This window comes from Hetaerina americana, unplaced genomic scaffold (assembly GCF_022747635.1).
Source record: "Hetaerina americana unplaced genomic scaffold, ioHetAmer1.1.p SCAF_2, whole genome shotgun sequence".
Taxonomy (NCBI): Eukaryota; Metazoa; Arthropoda; class Insecta; order Odonata; family Calopterygidae; genus Hetaerina; species Hetaerina americana.
The window spans coordinates 62,931,936-62,949,124 of NW_027286763.1; the positions used below are offsets into that span (position 1 = coordinate 62,931,936).

Below are 17,189 nucleotides of genomic sequence, written 5' to 3' on the forward strand. Positions count from 1 at the left end.
ACATGGTAGTTTTAAGAAATTTAAATCACATGCTGAGACCAAAGTTCATTACATTTTCAAAAAAATTTTACTTGCAAATATCAGGAATGTCTACTGGCAATTATTACAAAAAGAGTCAAAAGGGACTAAATGAAAACTTCAATTTGCTCTTGGCACTTAATTTCCCGATATTACTTTATTGAGATTTTCCCTATTTCCCTAAGGCATAACTATGCTGGAACTAAAATGGACCTAGGTTTAGGAATACACAGTAAAAATACTAAAAACTAAGCATATCACATCGATTTAACTAGGGTCCACTTTTATGCTATGAATTAGCAGGAAAAAAATTTTTAGTGCTTATTTTTGCTTTGTTGCTTCATTTAAAAACAGCAAATGAGAGGGGATATTGTTGAATTCAAGAAAGCACAAATAACATAGACGTCAACATATTTTCCTGCTATATGCATATACTATATGCAAACTATATGAAAACTAGTGACCAAAAGAAACAACAAAACTACATTAACCATCTACATTTTTATGCATTAAAATGCAGAAATAACAAACTGTAAAAAGAATTTGCCATGACCACGTTTCAAACCCAGTGCATATTAGTGGATGCTCCGTTAAAAATTACTGTCGTGGCATCTCCCTAAATTCCTTAAAATTGCATTTTTTAATTTAATTGTGCATGTAAATCAAATTAAAATGGATAAATAACGTCTCTTGCACCATAAAATGTTCAAGTACCATGTAAAGAAACTTACTTAATAAACCTCCATCCTTATGCATGCCAAATCCACAATACTCTCCATTTGTATATGGACCACATGACAGAGTATTCCCATTATCCTCTTGATCTACAGAAAGAATTCTAGATGCTGAAGGTGTATCATCATTTTGCTCCACTCCAAGAGTATCATCACTTTTATCATAAACACTCTTCTTGACCTTGTGCCACAACCTATTTGGCACAGCTGGAGTAGATGTGACCAATATATCTTCAGACTGATCCATCGGAATGGTATCCACAGATATGCATTCATCTTCACAGGGCTCTTGGTTTTCATCCTCCACTTCCTTCACAGGAGGAGCAGTAAAAGATTCTTTGAAACCATCCAACATATTCCTACTCCGATCATACATGAGCAGTGAACGCTGTCTCCTTTGGTGTTTGGGGGTATCAGGCTCTGATTCACTGCGGCTCAAACTGAAGTATGCCATGTTCAGCTGAAATATTGAAAAACTCATAAAACTCTCCTAAACCAATCAAAATATCACAATTTTTAATAGTTTTGATTCAAAATAAAATTAATAAAAAATACTCAATAATTTGAATTAAGAACATAAATTCCAAGGACCAGTGGATTTTGGGGCATTTAGGTGAGAAGGGAATGGTACTACATTCCAGCAAGTCTATTACATATTTATTATCCATATCCTGTGCTGCAATTTTTTTGCCACTAGTGATTCCATTGCATCACATCTTTTAAACCAGTCTTTCAATTAAATTGCACCAATCTCTATACCAGAATTTAGGAAAAAACAAACAAGAAGTGGGGAAATTAAATATATGTAGATATCTTGGGTTGGTGTAAAATGAGATGGAAACAGCATTAGTTATTGGAACTCGGGCCATAATTAGAGAAAGAAAAGCCAGCGTTAAAGTTATGGCGATGAACAATGAGCCAAAAGAAAAAGCATTCAATGCCAGAAGGAAAAAATTTTTAATTAAGAAAAGATACATCTCTGATGGTAAGGAGGCACTACTAAATATTAATGGATTTCTCTCATTTTTTTAGGAATGGGTCATGATGCCAAACTTCGTCTTACGTGCATAGAAGAAATTCACGAAAAGGAGTTGTTGAGCTTTGTAAAAGTATGTTCATGAGAATAAAGTTATACCTTCCCCATGGAGTCAACAATCTCATCTACTGATGACAAAGACTGTCTCCCCTTCAGCCCCATAACTTTTGAATTTGTATTTCCAACAGCGGCTTTCTCCCGGTCATTTCCTTTGGAACCATCATGGCATATAGTTGAAGAAGATGGAGTCATTCCCAATACTTTGCCACCTTCATGTACATCTTTCTTGTATGGGCAAAAATCTGGGATGATCTGAGTTACTTTCTGATGGATAAGAGAAATATCATCTGATTAATCGCAAAGGTTTGACATCATTATGACAACTTAATACTCCAAAGAAAAAAGTATCTTTTGTATGAAATAAAATAGATTAAAAAGCAAAATGTATTGTTATCCTCAACCAAACAAGTTTTCTTCTATTAGTAATGATTAATTGTGCACTGTACAGAATAGCCAATTTTATAGAATAGCAAAATGATGTCAATGCTCTCAAGTTATCCCTCAAAGAAAATTTTAATTCTATTATTTGACTATTAGAAAGAACTTATATTCTAGACAAACTAAGGTGTACCAAAATACCATTGATTCCTTTAGCTTTCATTATTTTTAAATACATCAAGAATTAAAAGTGGGCCTAATCATAATACAAGAAAACCGAAACATCATTTATTATTGAAGCATTTTCTTCAGGTTTTAATAATGCATTTAAGCCATCGTGACTGATTCAGCATGATAAAATTAGGTTAACTATCAATAAAATGGACGACAGAATATTTTTTAATATTTTGCATGAGAGCTCCTCCATTATTTACATAATTGATCTAATATTTGCAAGATCTGCTACACAATGTATTTACTTTTTCAAACACAATCGTAATAAATATATTTTATTCACACAAAACATGCTTGAAAACCATGTAGCAAAGCCTTCAATTGAAATAAGTGGAAGATAAGTACAACAATTTTAAATTTTAAGGAAATGGATTAATGACAGCAAATTTTTATGAAAACTCACACAAAAAACCCAACTTCATTCACAGTTTAGAAAAATATTTTGGAAATTCTGAGCTTGAGAAGGGGAATAAATAACTTTGCCAATGAATTTTCAGGTTCTTTCATTGCATCAGACGATTTTCCTGCTGATGATATTTTATTCCTATTGAAGGTATATCATCGGCAATTAAGAAATATCCTTCAATGGATACAAATCATTATCAGCAGAAAGTTAAAACCACCACAGCAGAAGAATCAAATCATTCAGAATCTTTATGCAACTCAGCAATGTGAAGAACTTCATCTTAAATTACTGACTGAACAGTTTTCATTAAAGTTCATTACTGATTATCATTCCTCTAGAAGAATGGAATGAAATTATGGCCAACTTTTAAAAATTCAAATTTTTAATGTAATAAATGGATTTGATTTTATACCAATTCTTATCCATTAAATTAATATTAAAATGATGGGAATTGCATGGCTTATTATTTATCCATATTTATTGGTTTATTCAATTATTTATTCATCCACACTTTAATACACAAGTATTATTATATGCATATCAAATCATTTTCTTTACTCAATGAAAAGTGAACATATTGAGTAATAGAAAAAAGTTTGAAATACACATAAAAAGGAATTGTTAAGATTCTACTGGTTCCACAAGCTACCTCATTTTGCAAAATATTTTTCAAAAATACTTTTTATATGTAAATTCTGTATGCATAATCTCCTTTAACATATCATCCCAATTGAATATGTATTACTTATAGCAGCAAATGCATTGATGCTCGATTTGTACAGCAATCAAACAATATCATTAAGCATTTTAAACCATTTATACAATTTATGGTGGAAAAAAATGTAATTAGTACATTTTAATAAACAAAAATAGCAATGTAAAATAGCAAGCAACAGAGAACCTACATCAAAAGAAACTTATAAAAGCTTAAATTGATTAGGTGTATTTCAGTATATCATCTGCCAACTCATTTGTTAAGCAGAAAGTTGTCAGGAATCAATTTGGTATCTTGTTAAAAATATTTGGCCACTATTCTGCAATGAATATTTCTTTGATGTTTAACAAAAAACTCAAAATTTAGAATTAATAAATACTATAATGGCACAGCGGTCTTTTAGCATTATCATGATCTGTGGAATAATGACACTTTTTTAGGATAATTCCACACATAATTTATTGAAATAGGCAGATAATTCAAGTAATTTCCCTTAATATGTCCACACTTACCTTACCAACAATTTCAGAACGAGGATAACCAAACATCATTTGAACAAAATGATGGTTACAGCCCTCAACAGTGCCATCATTTCCAAGTACCAAGAGTCCACTCATGTTAGCAAAAACCTAAAAATTAACAAAATTGCTAATAAAAAGCTCAAACAAATCTTTTCTAAGCAGTTGGAATAATGAAACAAAAATTTAATGAATACTGAATGCATTTTGTGGAGGAAATATCAGCCAGTGCACTAAAAATTTGGGTATGGATACTCAAAGTATAACTCACTCATACTTTTCTCAAATACATGCAGAACAAAGCTACTGGAATAATTTTCACGAATTCTTCTCACAACCAAAAGGCTTTAGACTTAGATGTTATGGAATCAGAATGTATCATGAACAAATATTTTTCCATATAGAATAATTCAAGTTACAGCACACAGTACATATCTTCTTCTGGAGTAAATTTAGTTTATTATAAAGAATTATATCCAGTACATTATATCCAGTTTGATGGGCTAAACAGATGAGAAATGTGCCCATCCGCTAACCTGGCACCTGTGAGCTGAAGTAGGACATACTCCTAAGTACCAGTTATGAAAACTTTGGCGTTTTACCTCCAGAGAAAACTAAGAGCAAACAAAAAGCAGCTAATCCGGACCCCAATGGTGCATGGGAAGCTTCTTCTCTTGGCACTTATCCATCCCTAAGCTATCCATTATCCTCTAAACCTCTACCCTCATAAATCAAACAGAATTAGAGCTAAACCAGTCTCATCACCCTTCATCATCTGGCTCTACAATATGTATTTCCTCCATCTCCATTGCACAATCAATACCATAATTCAAAATTTCCTAAGAAGTAGACACTTGTTTCTGAAGGGAAGAGACAACAATTTAAAAAAAATGCATACATTTTAAATCCAATGACTGCACAACTTAGCAGTACTAACTATGCTAATACTCAGCAAGTAGCCTTACGCCAAGTTAAAGGAATGTTGATAGGAAAATTGGCAATCTATTTTTAAACCTCTTCAGGACCATGAAATTCCCCTAGTATTTTAAAAGGTTGTTCGCCAAAATATAGGCAACCTTAAGAGATAACTACATATTATTTTTAGCTGGTCCCATGCCTAAAGTGGAAGAAAATGATAATGATCCCTATATTTAATTATGATAAAAGTTCAGCTGAGAGTGTAGCCCCTAATTAATTAGCAATAAGTTTCGACAAGAGCAAAGAGCCTTTTAAAGGTGCATTTACTAGCTAACATAAATAATGATTCAGTTTTCCGATTCAGTTCAGATTCAATCAGGCCTATTATAATTCACAAAGTACAGCTAAAATTTCCATATCAGCATAAGGAAGGCTGCTACATACAAAACATGTGAATTTACAAACAACATATTTACAAACTGTGTATATGCTAAATTTCTAGTCTGTTTAGCTATGAATCAGAGAAATTTGACAGTTTTTACATCAAGATCTAAGAAATAAAGTGAAAAAGAAATAAAGAATCTAATAGAGTGACTGGATTCTTTATCTTTTAAAAATAGTGATACAATTTGTATTTCAGTTTATTATGATATGAGGGCAATTCGAAAAGTATGGTCTCCTATTTTTCTTTCATGAAAAAATCATTATTCCCAACTTTATGTAGATTGTAGGAAAGGCTGTGCATTTAGCTATTTTTCTACATATTCACCTAGACGATCAATCACTTTTTTTCATCCTTATAGGCAGCTTTTTAATACCGGCGTTGTACCTTTCTCCCGCCGCGTCGCGAAGCATAATGACAACTGCTTCTCCAATATAAATTCATCACTATTTAGTGGAAGTGTTCGGTGAGAAGTGTATGGACATCAAAAACATGTGGAAGTGGTGCAGGGAGTTTTTTGATGGCCGGGAAAACGTCCAGGATGAGCAGCAGTCGGGGTGGCTCAGTTTGCCGGAATCAACGGTGGCTCCAATTGACGAGATGGTGTGCAATAAACGGAGAATTACCCTTTATGAGATAAAGGAAGGCCTTAATGAAGAGAGTGGCTACTTCTCCACGCAGAATATTGTGTCGGAGGTCCTCAGTTACAACAAAGTGTCTCACCAAAGGAGTGTGTTTGCATCATGTCAATGCATGTCCACATGTGTCACATCAAACTACCATCCTACTCAATGAATTCGGCTGGGATATCATCGACCACCCTCCTTACAGCCCGGACGTTGCCCCCAGTGACTACCACTTGTTTCCCTCTTTCAAAAAACACCTTGGAGGACAGAAATTAAAGCCAGACGAAATGCAAGAAGCAGTCGTCAGTTAGCTTAATGACGCAGCGGGAGAAAGGTACTTAGGTATTAAAAAGCTGCATACAAGGATGCAAAAAGTGATTGATTGTCAAGGCAACTATGTAGAAAAATAGCTAAATGCTCAGCCTTTCCTACAATGCACGCAAAGTTGAGAATAAATTTGATTTTTCATGAAAAAAAATAGGAGAATAGGAGACCTTACTTTTTAAATCGCCCTTGTATATCCTAATTTGCAAAGCATTTTACTTTGGCAACTTTTTAAAGCCATGGGCATTACAATGCTGACCATTGGTCATTGGTATTGTCTTCTGTTTTGAGAGACAATTAAGTCATTGGAATGAAGATGAACAGAATGAAGGGATTGCACAGAATTGAATGGGGCTTACTGTAGCGTGGGATGGCAGATTGTGTTTTCTTACAGGAGGTAAGTAAATATATCGTTGTACAGTTAGTTGTACAGGCTGTGTCCATTCAAAACCTAGTTTAACTGGTAGAACACCAATAATAATGTAATTGTTCAAAAATGCAAGCCTCATTAGCTGTTAACATAGGCTATCATAGTGACTATTCATTTATAGTGCGAGTACATTTAATCTAATGACATGAGTGTGTATGATTGGTTGCCCGTGGAAACTGAAACCTTCTTAGGTAGGATGTACTCCCTGATGTTTTCAGTTGAATGAACATTGGAATTTGGAAAATCAGATTTTGGATTAATTTATGTTGCATCTTACAAAATAAATTTCATACTTAATTTTTAGGTCATTAAGTTTTACGTCTACTCGGAACATGTGATGAGACATTGACTATGATTAGGGCATTCACAACTACTATATAACACTCAATTATTGGGTTAAATACTGAGGAAGAATAAAAATCCAGTATATTCAACTGAAAAAATGTAGCATCATGATGAAGATACTATTTACATTCCTAAATAAAACAGTTTCTTGCCTCACTTGGTGGAAAATCTTCATGTTGAAATTGAAATTAAACCACTTGGCTTTTCCACATAGAAAAATATTTTATTTACTACCTAGGTTTTGTTATCATCAGATGATTGACCTGATGATGTTATACCATAACGACACCTAAGTATTAATTAAAAAATTTTTCTAGGTGGAAAAGCCAAGTGGTTTAATTTCAATTTACATTCCTAATATATTTTATAATTAATTTTATAATTAAACCATCATGAAAAGAGCCTTAAGTCAGGTATAAACATAAAATCCACAGGGCTGATCATCATATATTCCATAAAATGGCATACAATGAGTAGCACTCATCTTTTAATGATAAGGTTCATAAAAAAGGAACATATTATGAGAGATGGATAATGGTCCAGTTAAAATGAAGAAACATGAAAAGAATTACACTTAACCCCAATATTTTGTGCATAGCCCTTGTGCTTTATGGAAAATAATTAAACATCATGCAAATACTTAACACCCACCCAAATTGTGACTAAGTAAGCGATGACATTATCACCAGAGTCAGCTTCATCCAGAAGCAATGAAATGGGAAAACTTTCACCATCCCATGTGCGTCCAGTGGCTTTCTGCTTCCTTTCCTCCTAAAATAAAAGTTGAAAAAATCAGGATTGATGCTGGCTTAGTTTCTGATCAAATGCCATAACTTGCTCTATTACAGAGACAGCTAACAAAATTGAGGTCCCGAATTTTGTCACATTTTTGCTCCTTTCTGACCCTCTTCCACTACTCATTTTGCTTCTACCACCCTTCCCCAAATCACCCAATTTCACAAATTCATCTCTTAAACATCCCTTAAGACACCCAATCATCAACACTGCAGTTGATGATTGGGAGTCCTATTGAGTGTTATGAGATGCCACATTTTCCGTAAACATTACATTTCACCATCTCTTTCTTTATCAAACCTCATCACCCCTTTGGCGTGGCATGTATCTGGACAGTCACAAACAGTACACACCAAATCACATTACAGGCTTTCAATTTTGTAACAGAATATAGATAATACGCCAATTCAGTTTTGATGACATTATTACTTTATTCATCTACATCTACATAATACCCCGCTAGCCGCCGCAAGGGCGTGTGGCGGGGGGCAGAGAGGAGCAAACTATCAACTATTATTCAAGGCTATCAAATAATATATTTCAAGGTGCAGTGGGAAATGTAAAATAGGAAACACATCACAGTGAAACTCACACTTACCAATGATAAGTTGTTTTTTGGAAGTTTAATACTTGGAATCAATACATTCAAATTCATACCATACAGCTCTTTATGGTCATACTGGAAAAGTGCTGCAGTACATTTATCAGCAGATATAATGCCACCTTGCTCATTAATTGTGATCTATAAGCAAGAAAAATATTACATGTCCAATTAGTGCAATATATTTCTCATACACTTCATTGTAAATAAGGTCATGTTATCCAAAAGCAAAATATACCTGTGCAACAGCCCTCTCAACTGGTTCGGCAACTGCTAGACAGCGATTAGTTCCTCCTGTCTCTTCTGATTGCAGACGTGTTACCCACATAGAAACTGGTATAACTCTCCCATCTTTGGCTACCATTTCCACCTACAGTAATAGCTTTCTGATGAAAATAATCTTGTCACGTGAAAATGGAAAAATTGCCCATTTATAAACAAATATACCCACCACTTTACCACAAAATGAGACAAGATGATTGAAAGCACCATCCAAGTGCTCTTCTGATAAGGCCGTTTGGGTTTTTGTTCGTCCCAACAGATCCTGAAGATGAATTCCTACAAGCTCTGAGGCAGGATAATTTAAGAGATGGCAAGCAGCATCATTCACCACCAATATCTGTGAAATAAATGATTTAGTATAATAAGAGGAGGAAAAAAACAATATTCTAACAGCAACGCTCTCACATGATCTATATTCTGAATTGGAAACTATGAAAAGAAGAGCATGGAATACTAATATTTACCCCCTCACATGTGGTTTACAAGATGGAAATGGGTATGCACTAAAAACTCAAAATCACTCACCTGTAAACAATGACCTCATATTTAATCATTTATTGTCAAGCTATCACAGATTCACTTAAAATTCAATACTTAGAAATACTGTGACATTATTAAACTAATATGAATAATTATGAAATCAATGACAAAAAGTTTTACATCCATATCTTAAATTGAAATGATTACATTTATATTTATTTCACATACATATTTCAGGATTAGCTAAGAATTGTACAACGAAAATTATAACGATTGAATTAAATACTAATCACAAAATAATTTTGGTCAATCAAGAATTCACAGTATAACAAAGGATCTAAACATTAATTTGATTATACCATTAGAGTTTTTCACATTTTAATGAATATTCACTCCTGATTACGTAGTCATTTACGGTGAATGAGGTGAGAAATGTGCTAATGAAAGCAAATAAAAAATTTTCCATTGCAATATCTATACAAACACTTACCTCAGTTGACTTGGAGTCAATCGTAAATACTGCCTTGGAAGGATTAAAAACTGGAAAATTGTGAGCGGACAGCGGACTAAAAGAGTTGAGGAAGGACGAATTTCCTTGATGGCATGGAGAGCATAATTTCTGCTCACCTGCTGAATTACGCAGAAATGGGGGTGCAGCTGAGGAATAACTCAAACTGTGTTGGCCATCACCTGAATCATAAATAATATTTAATTCACTAATCAAGAAAACTGGTATACACACAAACAGGAATGGCAACCGTATCAAGAGTGAGTATAAACAAGAATATGAGACCAAAATTCCAGAGGATCCACATAATAGTTATGGATCCAAATTATACGTATCACACCCAAAATTACAGAAATATTAAGGTGATATGAAAAGTTCTTGGCTTAATGATGAAAATGACAATATATGTTTTCAAACAAATTTTAATTTTCAACATAATAACCTTTAATACTAATGCATTTCATCCAGCAGTGTTCCAGTCCCCATCTCTGTACTGTTCTTATGGAAGGGCTAATAAGTGTTCACCTACAGCGTCAATTATTTCTTGATTGAACGGAAAATCAGCATGGAAACTTATGAATTTTTGGAAGCGCCAGAAGTTTGAGAGAGGCAAATCCAGGGAATAAGGTGGATGTTCCATGTCATACTTCATAGTGAAAATCCCTCAATTTTCCCAACACCAAGAAACTTTTGTGGTCAGGTGTATTCTCATGATGGAAAATGGTTTTTTCCTCTACAAACCGAGTCTGCTTTCACAAATTTTTGCATCCAAATCGTTAGAAGGCTAGAATAGTACTTCCAAGTTATTGTTTTAACTTTATGAAGATAATAGACCAACAGAATTCCTTTCCCATCCAAAAAAAACAGATGCTACGACCTTCCCTGCTGATGACATCATCTTCGCCTACACTGGAGCTGAAGTACCAGCCTTTATCCACTAAGGGGATTGTTATGTTGAATCTGGTGTATAATGATGAATCTATGTTTCATCCATATTTATATGTTGATGCAGAATATTGCTCTCTTTTTTCGTAAAGCACCCCAAGTGCAGTTTGGAAATTGTCATCCAAATTCGTCTCTGATTCACAGTGAGTACATCAGGAACCCATCTTGAGCAAAGCTTTGTCATGTGCAATTTCTTGTGCTAAATGTTACCGATGCCATCTTTTGCTATCCCTCAGTATTAAATATTTTACGAATCATCAAATGCTGATCTTCCAAAATAATATCATGTACTTTTCCGATGATTTCTGGCGTGGTAGCACTTTTCGGGCGACCTTCACATGGATCATCTTGGGAGGCTTTCCCAGCCACATTTAAACTTGGCCAATAATTTCTTCAGGGTGAAAAAGAAAAGTCCCTAGGCATATTTAGAATTCTTCAATGAATTTTGGTCGGCATTTAATTATCTTTCCCTAAGAAATTTTATCACTTCACAACACAAAATTTTTCTTATTTCTAACAACATGCACACTACAGCTGATTCAAACAACTGTCTACAACAAACTGCTGGATGGAATGGCTTGCAATTTAACACAGTGTCTAATTACAGTTGAGCCAACATGATAGAAAACAGTCATGTTAGTAATAGTGCCATCAATGTGTGAGGCTGAGAACTTTTCAGACCACCCTTGTATATCTATAATAAAATTTGAAGCAATAATTCAGTTCCACGAATCAAGAAGAGTATTTTTAGAATCTGTATTGAAAACAGTATTATATATTTTTCAAAGTTTTGTGGATGCATCATAAAGGCATCATGTTTCTGTTCTCCATTAGATGCAAAAAAATCCATTGTTCTTCGCAAATTTTAGTTTTAGTGATTGAAAATTGGGTGAATCCTGCAGAATGGGAGGCGCATGGCAGAGAGAGGTTATGATCACTAAGACATGAGAAATAAAAGACACTTTATAATGCACAAACAGTTCATACAACCATTCAGAAGTCTCACTCATGGATTGCTTCCTAGAATACAGGCCTAAGCCTTAATACAGGAATATTCCTATATTAAGGCTTAGTGACTTCTCTTGAAGCCTCCCATTATGCTTTCTGCTGCAGGTATGGACTAGAAGGGAAGAAAATAACTGCAATGACTCTTGCCCCAATCCCAAAACCTACCCTTCTCTGAAGTTTATCAAAGAAATTAAAATGCATGGCTCCATGCCAAAAAACAAAGGGAATTTATTAAGGGAGACCTAAGAGATTCATGGAGGGAGGAGAGAATAAACAGCTGATAAGCTGAACAATGTAATGGTAATGATATAAGTCCAGAACACTCAGAAATAAAAATAGATGCAGACGTTAATAGCTTGAGCCAGGAATACTAAGGAGCAAGACAGAACATTAACATAAAAACATCATAATAAGATTCACACACTTATAATATTATGGAGCTTCACATGTACACTATGTCCAAATGGGGGATCTCAATTATTATTTTATGTGGAATGAAACTGAGACATTTTTGACTCTATTTTCCCCTTCCAAGGTTTCTTGAATGCATATTCTCATTCATTTCTTAATACTATATTGCTTAATACTTAATATGTTATTTACAATATATAACAGCTCCTAAACAAAAATTGATAACCATCTACTAAAAGATTATAATTATAAAACTACCAATTAAGTCTCAGTTCTTTATAATTAAAGTAAAAGAGCAGAAGAATAATTATTATTGGAGCTTTTTCCTTTATACCTATTTGTTCCATTAGGGTAAAGGAAGAAAAACATAAAAAACAGGAGTTAAGAAAACTGCATTTAAATATTAAGCCACTGCAGTAGTCAAACATTTCTCTCATCATTTGTTTATAATACGGCCATTGCAAATAATGTGTAATGCCATCTAGGAGTCACCCCAGTATGCTTGAAATGGCTAGCATAAAAAAATTGCAATGATTTGAAAAATTTGGAAAGAATCTTTGACTATTTTTAACATAATTTTTAATATTACTGGTATACATGCAATTTTTATTTTTTCATCGCACTATCAAAGTTAAAAAGAGGAATGTATAAAACAAGTCTGACTTTTCACACCATAAATCCTGCCAAAGGGTCTGAAGGAAGAGCATAGTAGTACATATTTCCTTTATTGGCATTAAATGAGAGGAAGTACATGTTAGGTGAAAGCATGCAAACACTAGCAAAACCTCCAGAACAGATAAAGTATTGAGACTTAATTCTAGCCAATAGTTTACCGAAAACTCTGCAAACATATTCTCCTACTTAGCTTCATGAATTGAATGTAAAACAGGAAAATAGAGAAAGAAAAAATCAGAGTCAATGACATATGCCAAATAATCAATTGATAGACTTAGCGACCCATAGGTAAACATATTTCTTACAACATTAGAATCACAGATTTTCTCAGATTGCGAAGATTACAGGTTGCCAATTATGCATAAAATAGATTTACTATGACTCATTCATCAGTTTTCTCAAGGAGCTATCAAAAGTTATCAGAATATTCAAATGATAAACTGTAAGACGATGTTGATTGAAATCACCAAGTTAAAGTGAAATTAGCGTCAGAATGATACAGCAAACAGTCAAGTGCTCACAAAGATCAAGAAATAGAGCTGGGGAAACTGCTGTAAAGAAATGTACCTCAGTGCTGTAGGTATGGTCAATTTTGAAAGTTTGTTTCATGGAAAAATAGTTACACTGCTCACTCTGAATGAACTTCACCATGATTTCCCTAATTAATTTACACTCCAGGGTACATATTTGTAATTCTCATGAAGAGTTCCTTGCAGTAATCACATAGAACAAGAGTGAATTTTTTTGTGTTTAATGAATTTTCAAAATAACTGCCACCACACACACAAGAAATGAATAGAAATAATTAGATTCTTGACAAATAATACAGGCATAAATTGCACCTCCATCACATTTTTTCTTGCACTTCAAGTGGAGTATGGGGAAAGTGAGGTTAACTGCCATTCTTTGGAGAGATCAAATCATGTAAATCTAATGCCATACATAATTATATAACAAATACATAACATGGAGCTCATCTATTTGCATAAAATATTCCGTATTAAGGTACTAGGTGCGAAGAAACTTAATATTAGTGCAATTCCCAAGATATAAATTTATTACATCCATCATTTCTATAGCAAAATCAATTTTTAAACAAATCATTTAAAATGTATTTACAATAACTGTTCTTATCTCATCACATTCATCAAACGATTTCCAAAATGTGATAACGCCACTTTAATCTCAATTGTTAATGTAAAAGGCACTCACATCCGGGAAAGCTAGAGTACAACACATATTTCAGTTTCAGAAATTTATAGAATCGAAGAAACTGCAAGAAAAAGCATGGAATTAGGTGCACACAGTTAGGGCATCTGCAAATATATTTATCTCTAAATTAAGAGTACAGAGTTAATACATGGTTTCTGCAGATATACCATTAGTATCAGGCAGTGAACCCAGCGATTCTGACAATTTTTGGTATTTTTAATCATGTAGTATGACATCAAAAATAAATATTATTTAGGGGCATCCTGGCATATATTCTAAGAATTTAACAGGAATCAACCTATATGTTATCCACACCAGGTTTGGAGGTAATTTTAAATATATTGTCATACATTTACCTACGCAGGAAACCATGAGCCCCATCATTGGCCATTGTACAGAAGATCTCCATTTCCTTTCTTTCCTTCTAGGAAGCCATTGGTGAATTTTAAAGACACAGATTACTCATTTATTAAATCATTAGATCTTTGTTACAAACAGTTGTCTCTAAGGATAACTAGAAAAAGAAAAATGTAGCAAGGGTAAATTAAAAAATTAAACCATACCATTAATATGATCCATACTAAATCTTGATAAATCTAAAGGCTGCTTAAGTTGATGAACTTTTCTTGAACGAAAACAACGTCGAGGTCGAGTACTTCGGGGGAAGCTCTGGTTTGCTTCAAAAGACGACAACCTCACTCCACATTTTTCTTTAAATTTTCCACCATAGCTATTCCTATCCCTGATGAAAAACAGTTAAAACACAAAAAAATATATATTTGGAGATATATTCATAACAAGAAATGTCAAGATATAAAGATACTTAACTAGTTTCAAGAATCTAAGAGGTAAATGGCCTTCAAAAAATAAAATGTTCCCATTTCTTGACCGTTAAAGGAAGCAATATTTCTGGACGATTTTACTCAAGAGTAAATGGGAGCAACCACCTTCACTGTAGTTAATCCCCAGCTAATGTTAATTACAGTTAATGACCATGAGAGATGAAATTTCATATTTCAACATCACCTGTATTTAGGAATGCATGAAATGCCGCCCGTGCATCGTCCAGTTAACTGGACGAAGCCCACCCCCCTTAGCAGACGTAAACATAAATAGCCACAAGGTCCATCGATTAATTTCAACACATATACAAACGAGTCCGTAGAGATCTATATCACCGCACAAGTTCAAATAAAATATCACACGGCATAAAAAATGCATTGAACAACTATTAAAATAAACAAACCTTATTTTATCAAGTTCCAAATGACAGGATCTGCTGCCCAAGTTCACTTTTTCTACAAACTTTTCCCATATTAGCTCTCCTGGATTAATATCAAGGGCAGGGATGCTAAATAAGAAAGTAAAATGACAGAATGTAACAAACAAACACTCGTAACGAAAACAACAATCTGGATGGTTACATTTAATGACGAACTGCACATGCAACAATTTCATTTTTATTGTTCAGCTGAAGATTGTCGATTCACTCCTCATCCTATGTTGTAGAATTATTACCTACCCGAGGTATTGCCTAAAATGTTGTTTGATTTGAGGATATTGGGGTCCTAAACATTTACCCCGTTGTCGCAGTTGAAAATATTATTGATATAAGCCTACGAAAAAATAATGTGCCTTTACGACTGATGAAGACAACTGCGCATGCACTAACCTAACCAAAGCAGAACATTGCAGAGGTAATTAACTATTCAGTTGCAATCCCGATTTACAACCTCTAGAAAAGTTGTCTTATACGTTAATGTTGCTCACACTTAATAGGCAATTGATATTCATCAACGTATCGCGAATAATGTCACAATTGACCAAAAGTTGTGACAAAAAATTACAAATAATTCTCACTTTCTGATTGATTACATACATGAACGCACTCAAATAAACCATGACGACTTCATTAAAAGGAAAAACTAAAAATATTGAATATGTGCTCATAAATTAGCTAATATAAACATTTAAGGGCTTACCCGTTTGAAATTTCCGCCATCTTCGACCGATTTCCATCAAAACTTCCAACGTTTTTTCAACTGACAAATTTAATGATCAAGCGTTAATTTATTTCATCCTTATCGCTCGAGTAAATGTTCCTATATTGCAATCAAAATATTATATTTTATTATTTTATTTTGTTATAAATAATGTGACATAAATATTGCAAATTAGTTTATGTTATTTTGTAAATAGATAGTCAGTTGATTCGTCTCCGGGTTAGGGAGTGTGCGTTTGAAATTTCGAATGCCTGGGTATAAGTTAAAGTCACCAACACCTTGCCAGCCACCCTCCCAGTCAAGATGTGGGTTCATTGAAAATGTAATCCAGAAAACGCCATCCCATTGTGTCACTCTTTGTCCTTTATTTTCCAGTATTCTTCGTATCCAAGAAGATCTTGTTTGTATCATTCTAATCTCGCCCACTACTGCGAACTTGAGATGAAGTTAGCCCAGTGGAAATATTGGAGAAAAAATTGGTTAATTATCTTTCTAATTGCTACAGATAAATTTATATCATGTTGCAGAGACTTTTGTGCCATGAATTTTAATGGCGATCTTTTCGACACACTGACATTATTATTTTGACACTAGAAGAATTTTCGGCAGCTAGTATATTTCTGTCTAACTTTTATTTTTTTGGCAGTTGTTAAATGTTTTTTTTAATACCCAGCGCATTTTAGGTGTATTGAAAGTCATCTGTCTCATGAGGATGGTGATAGTGCCTCTTTTTTCTATGTTTTCAGCCTATACAACAATGATACGGCTGTATCATGCTTTCTACGAGCTAATGATACAAATATGGTGCATCCATTTTTGCTTGTATACGTACGGAAAGGTCTTAAGATAGTAGTGACAACAAGTTCTGTAATCTTAGATGTTTGTTATCACATCGTAGCCCACAGCATTGTCGAACCTTGTAAGTTGATATATTAGGACTTCAAAAATCCAGGAGACAAATTTCCAGGAGCGATGTTTAAAATAAAAAATGAAAATGCCAATTCTTATCCTCCGAGATTGAATTATCCACAATTCAGTGTGATGTTATTCTAGTTGGTATGCCCATGTAGTTTTAATTCCCTATA

The 17,189-nt window shown here is 33.8% G+C and overlaps 1 protein-coding gene across 3 annotated transcripts in view; it reads right to left on the reverse strand.

The window, feature by feature from the left end:
* The window catches only part of Pask (PAS kinase), a 34,805-nt gene extending 18,693 nt beyond the window's left edge, over nucleotides 1-16,112 (reverse strand). For 2 of the 3 annotated variants that reach the window (XM_071585150.1, XM_071585152.1), the window contains exons 1-11: nucleotides 16,084-16,112; nucleotides 15,348-15,452; nucleotides 14,665-14,843; nucleotides 9,833-10,032; nucleotides 9,032-9,199; nucleotides 8,819-8,950; nucleotides 8,578-8,721; nucleotides 7,836-7,955; nucleotides 4,094-4,210; nucleotides 1,888-2,112; nucleotides 750-1,212 (exon numbers count right to left, since the gene is read on the reverse strand). In XM_071585150.1, the coding sequence (XP_071441251.1) occupies nucleotides 750-1,212; nucleotides 1,888-2,112; nucleotides 4,094-4,210; nucleotides 7,836-7,955; nucleotides 8,578-8,721; nucleotides 8,819-8,950; nucleotides 9,032-9,199; nucleotides 9,833-10,032; nucleotides 14,665-14,843; nucleotides 15,348-15,452; nucleotides 16,084-16,103 (1,873 nt within the window). In that variant the 5' untranslated portion in view covers nucleotides 16,104-16,112. The remainder of the gene's footprint in view (nucleotides 1-749; nucleotides 1,213-1,887; nucleotides 2,113-4,093; nucleotides 4,211-7,835; nucleotides 7,956-8,577; nucleotides 8,722-8,818; nucleotides 8,951-9,031; nucleotides 9,200-9,832; nucleotides 10,033-14,664; nucleotides 14,844-15,347; nucleotides 15,453-16,083) is intronic. The other variant, XM_071585151.1, reaches the window with a different exon arrangement.
* Nucleotides 16,113-17,189: the final 1,077 nt, after the last annotated feature.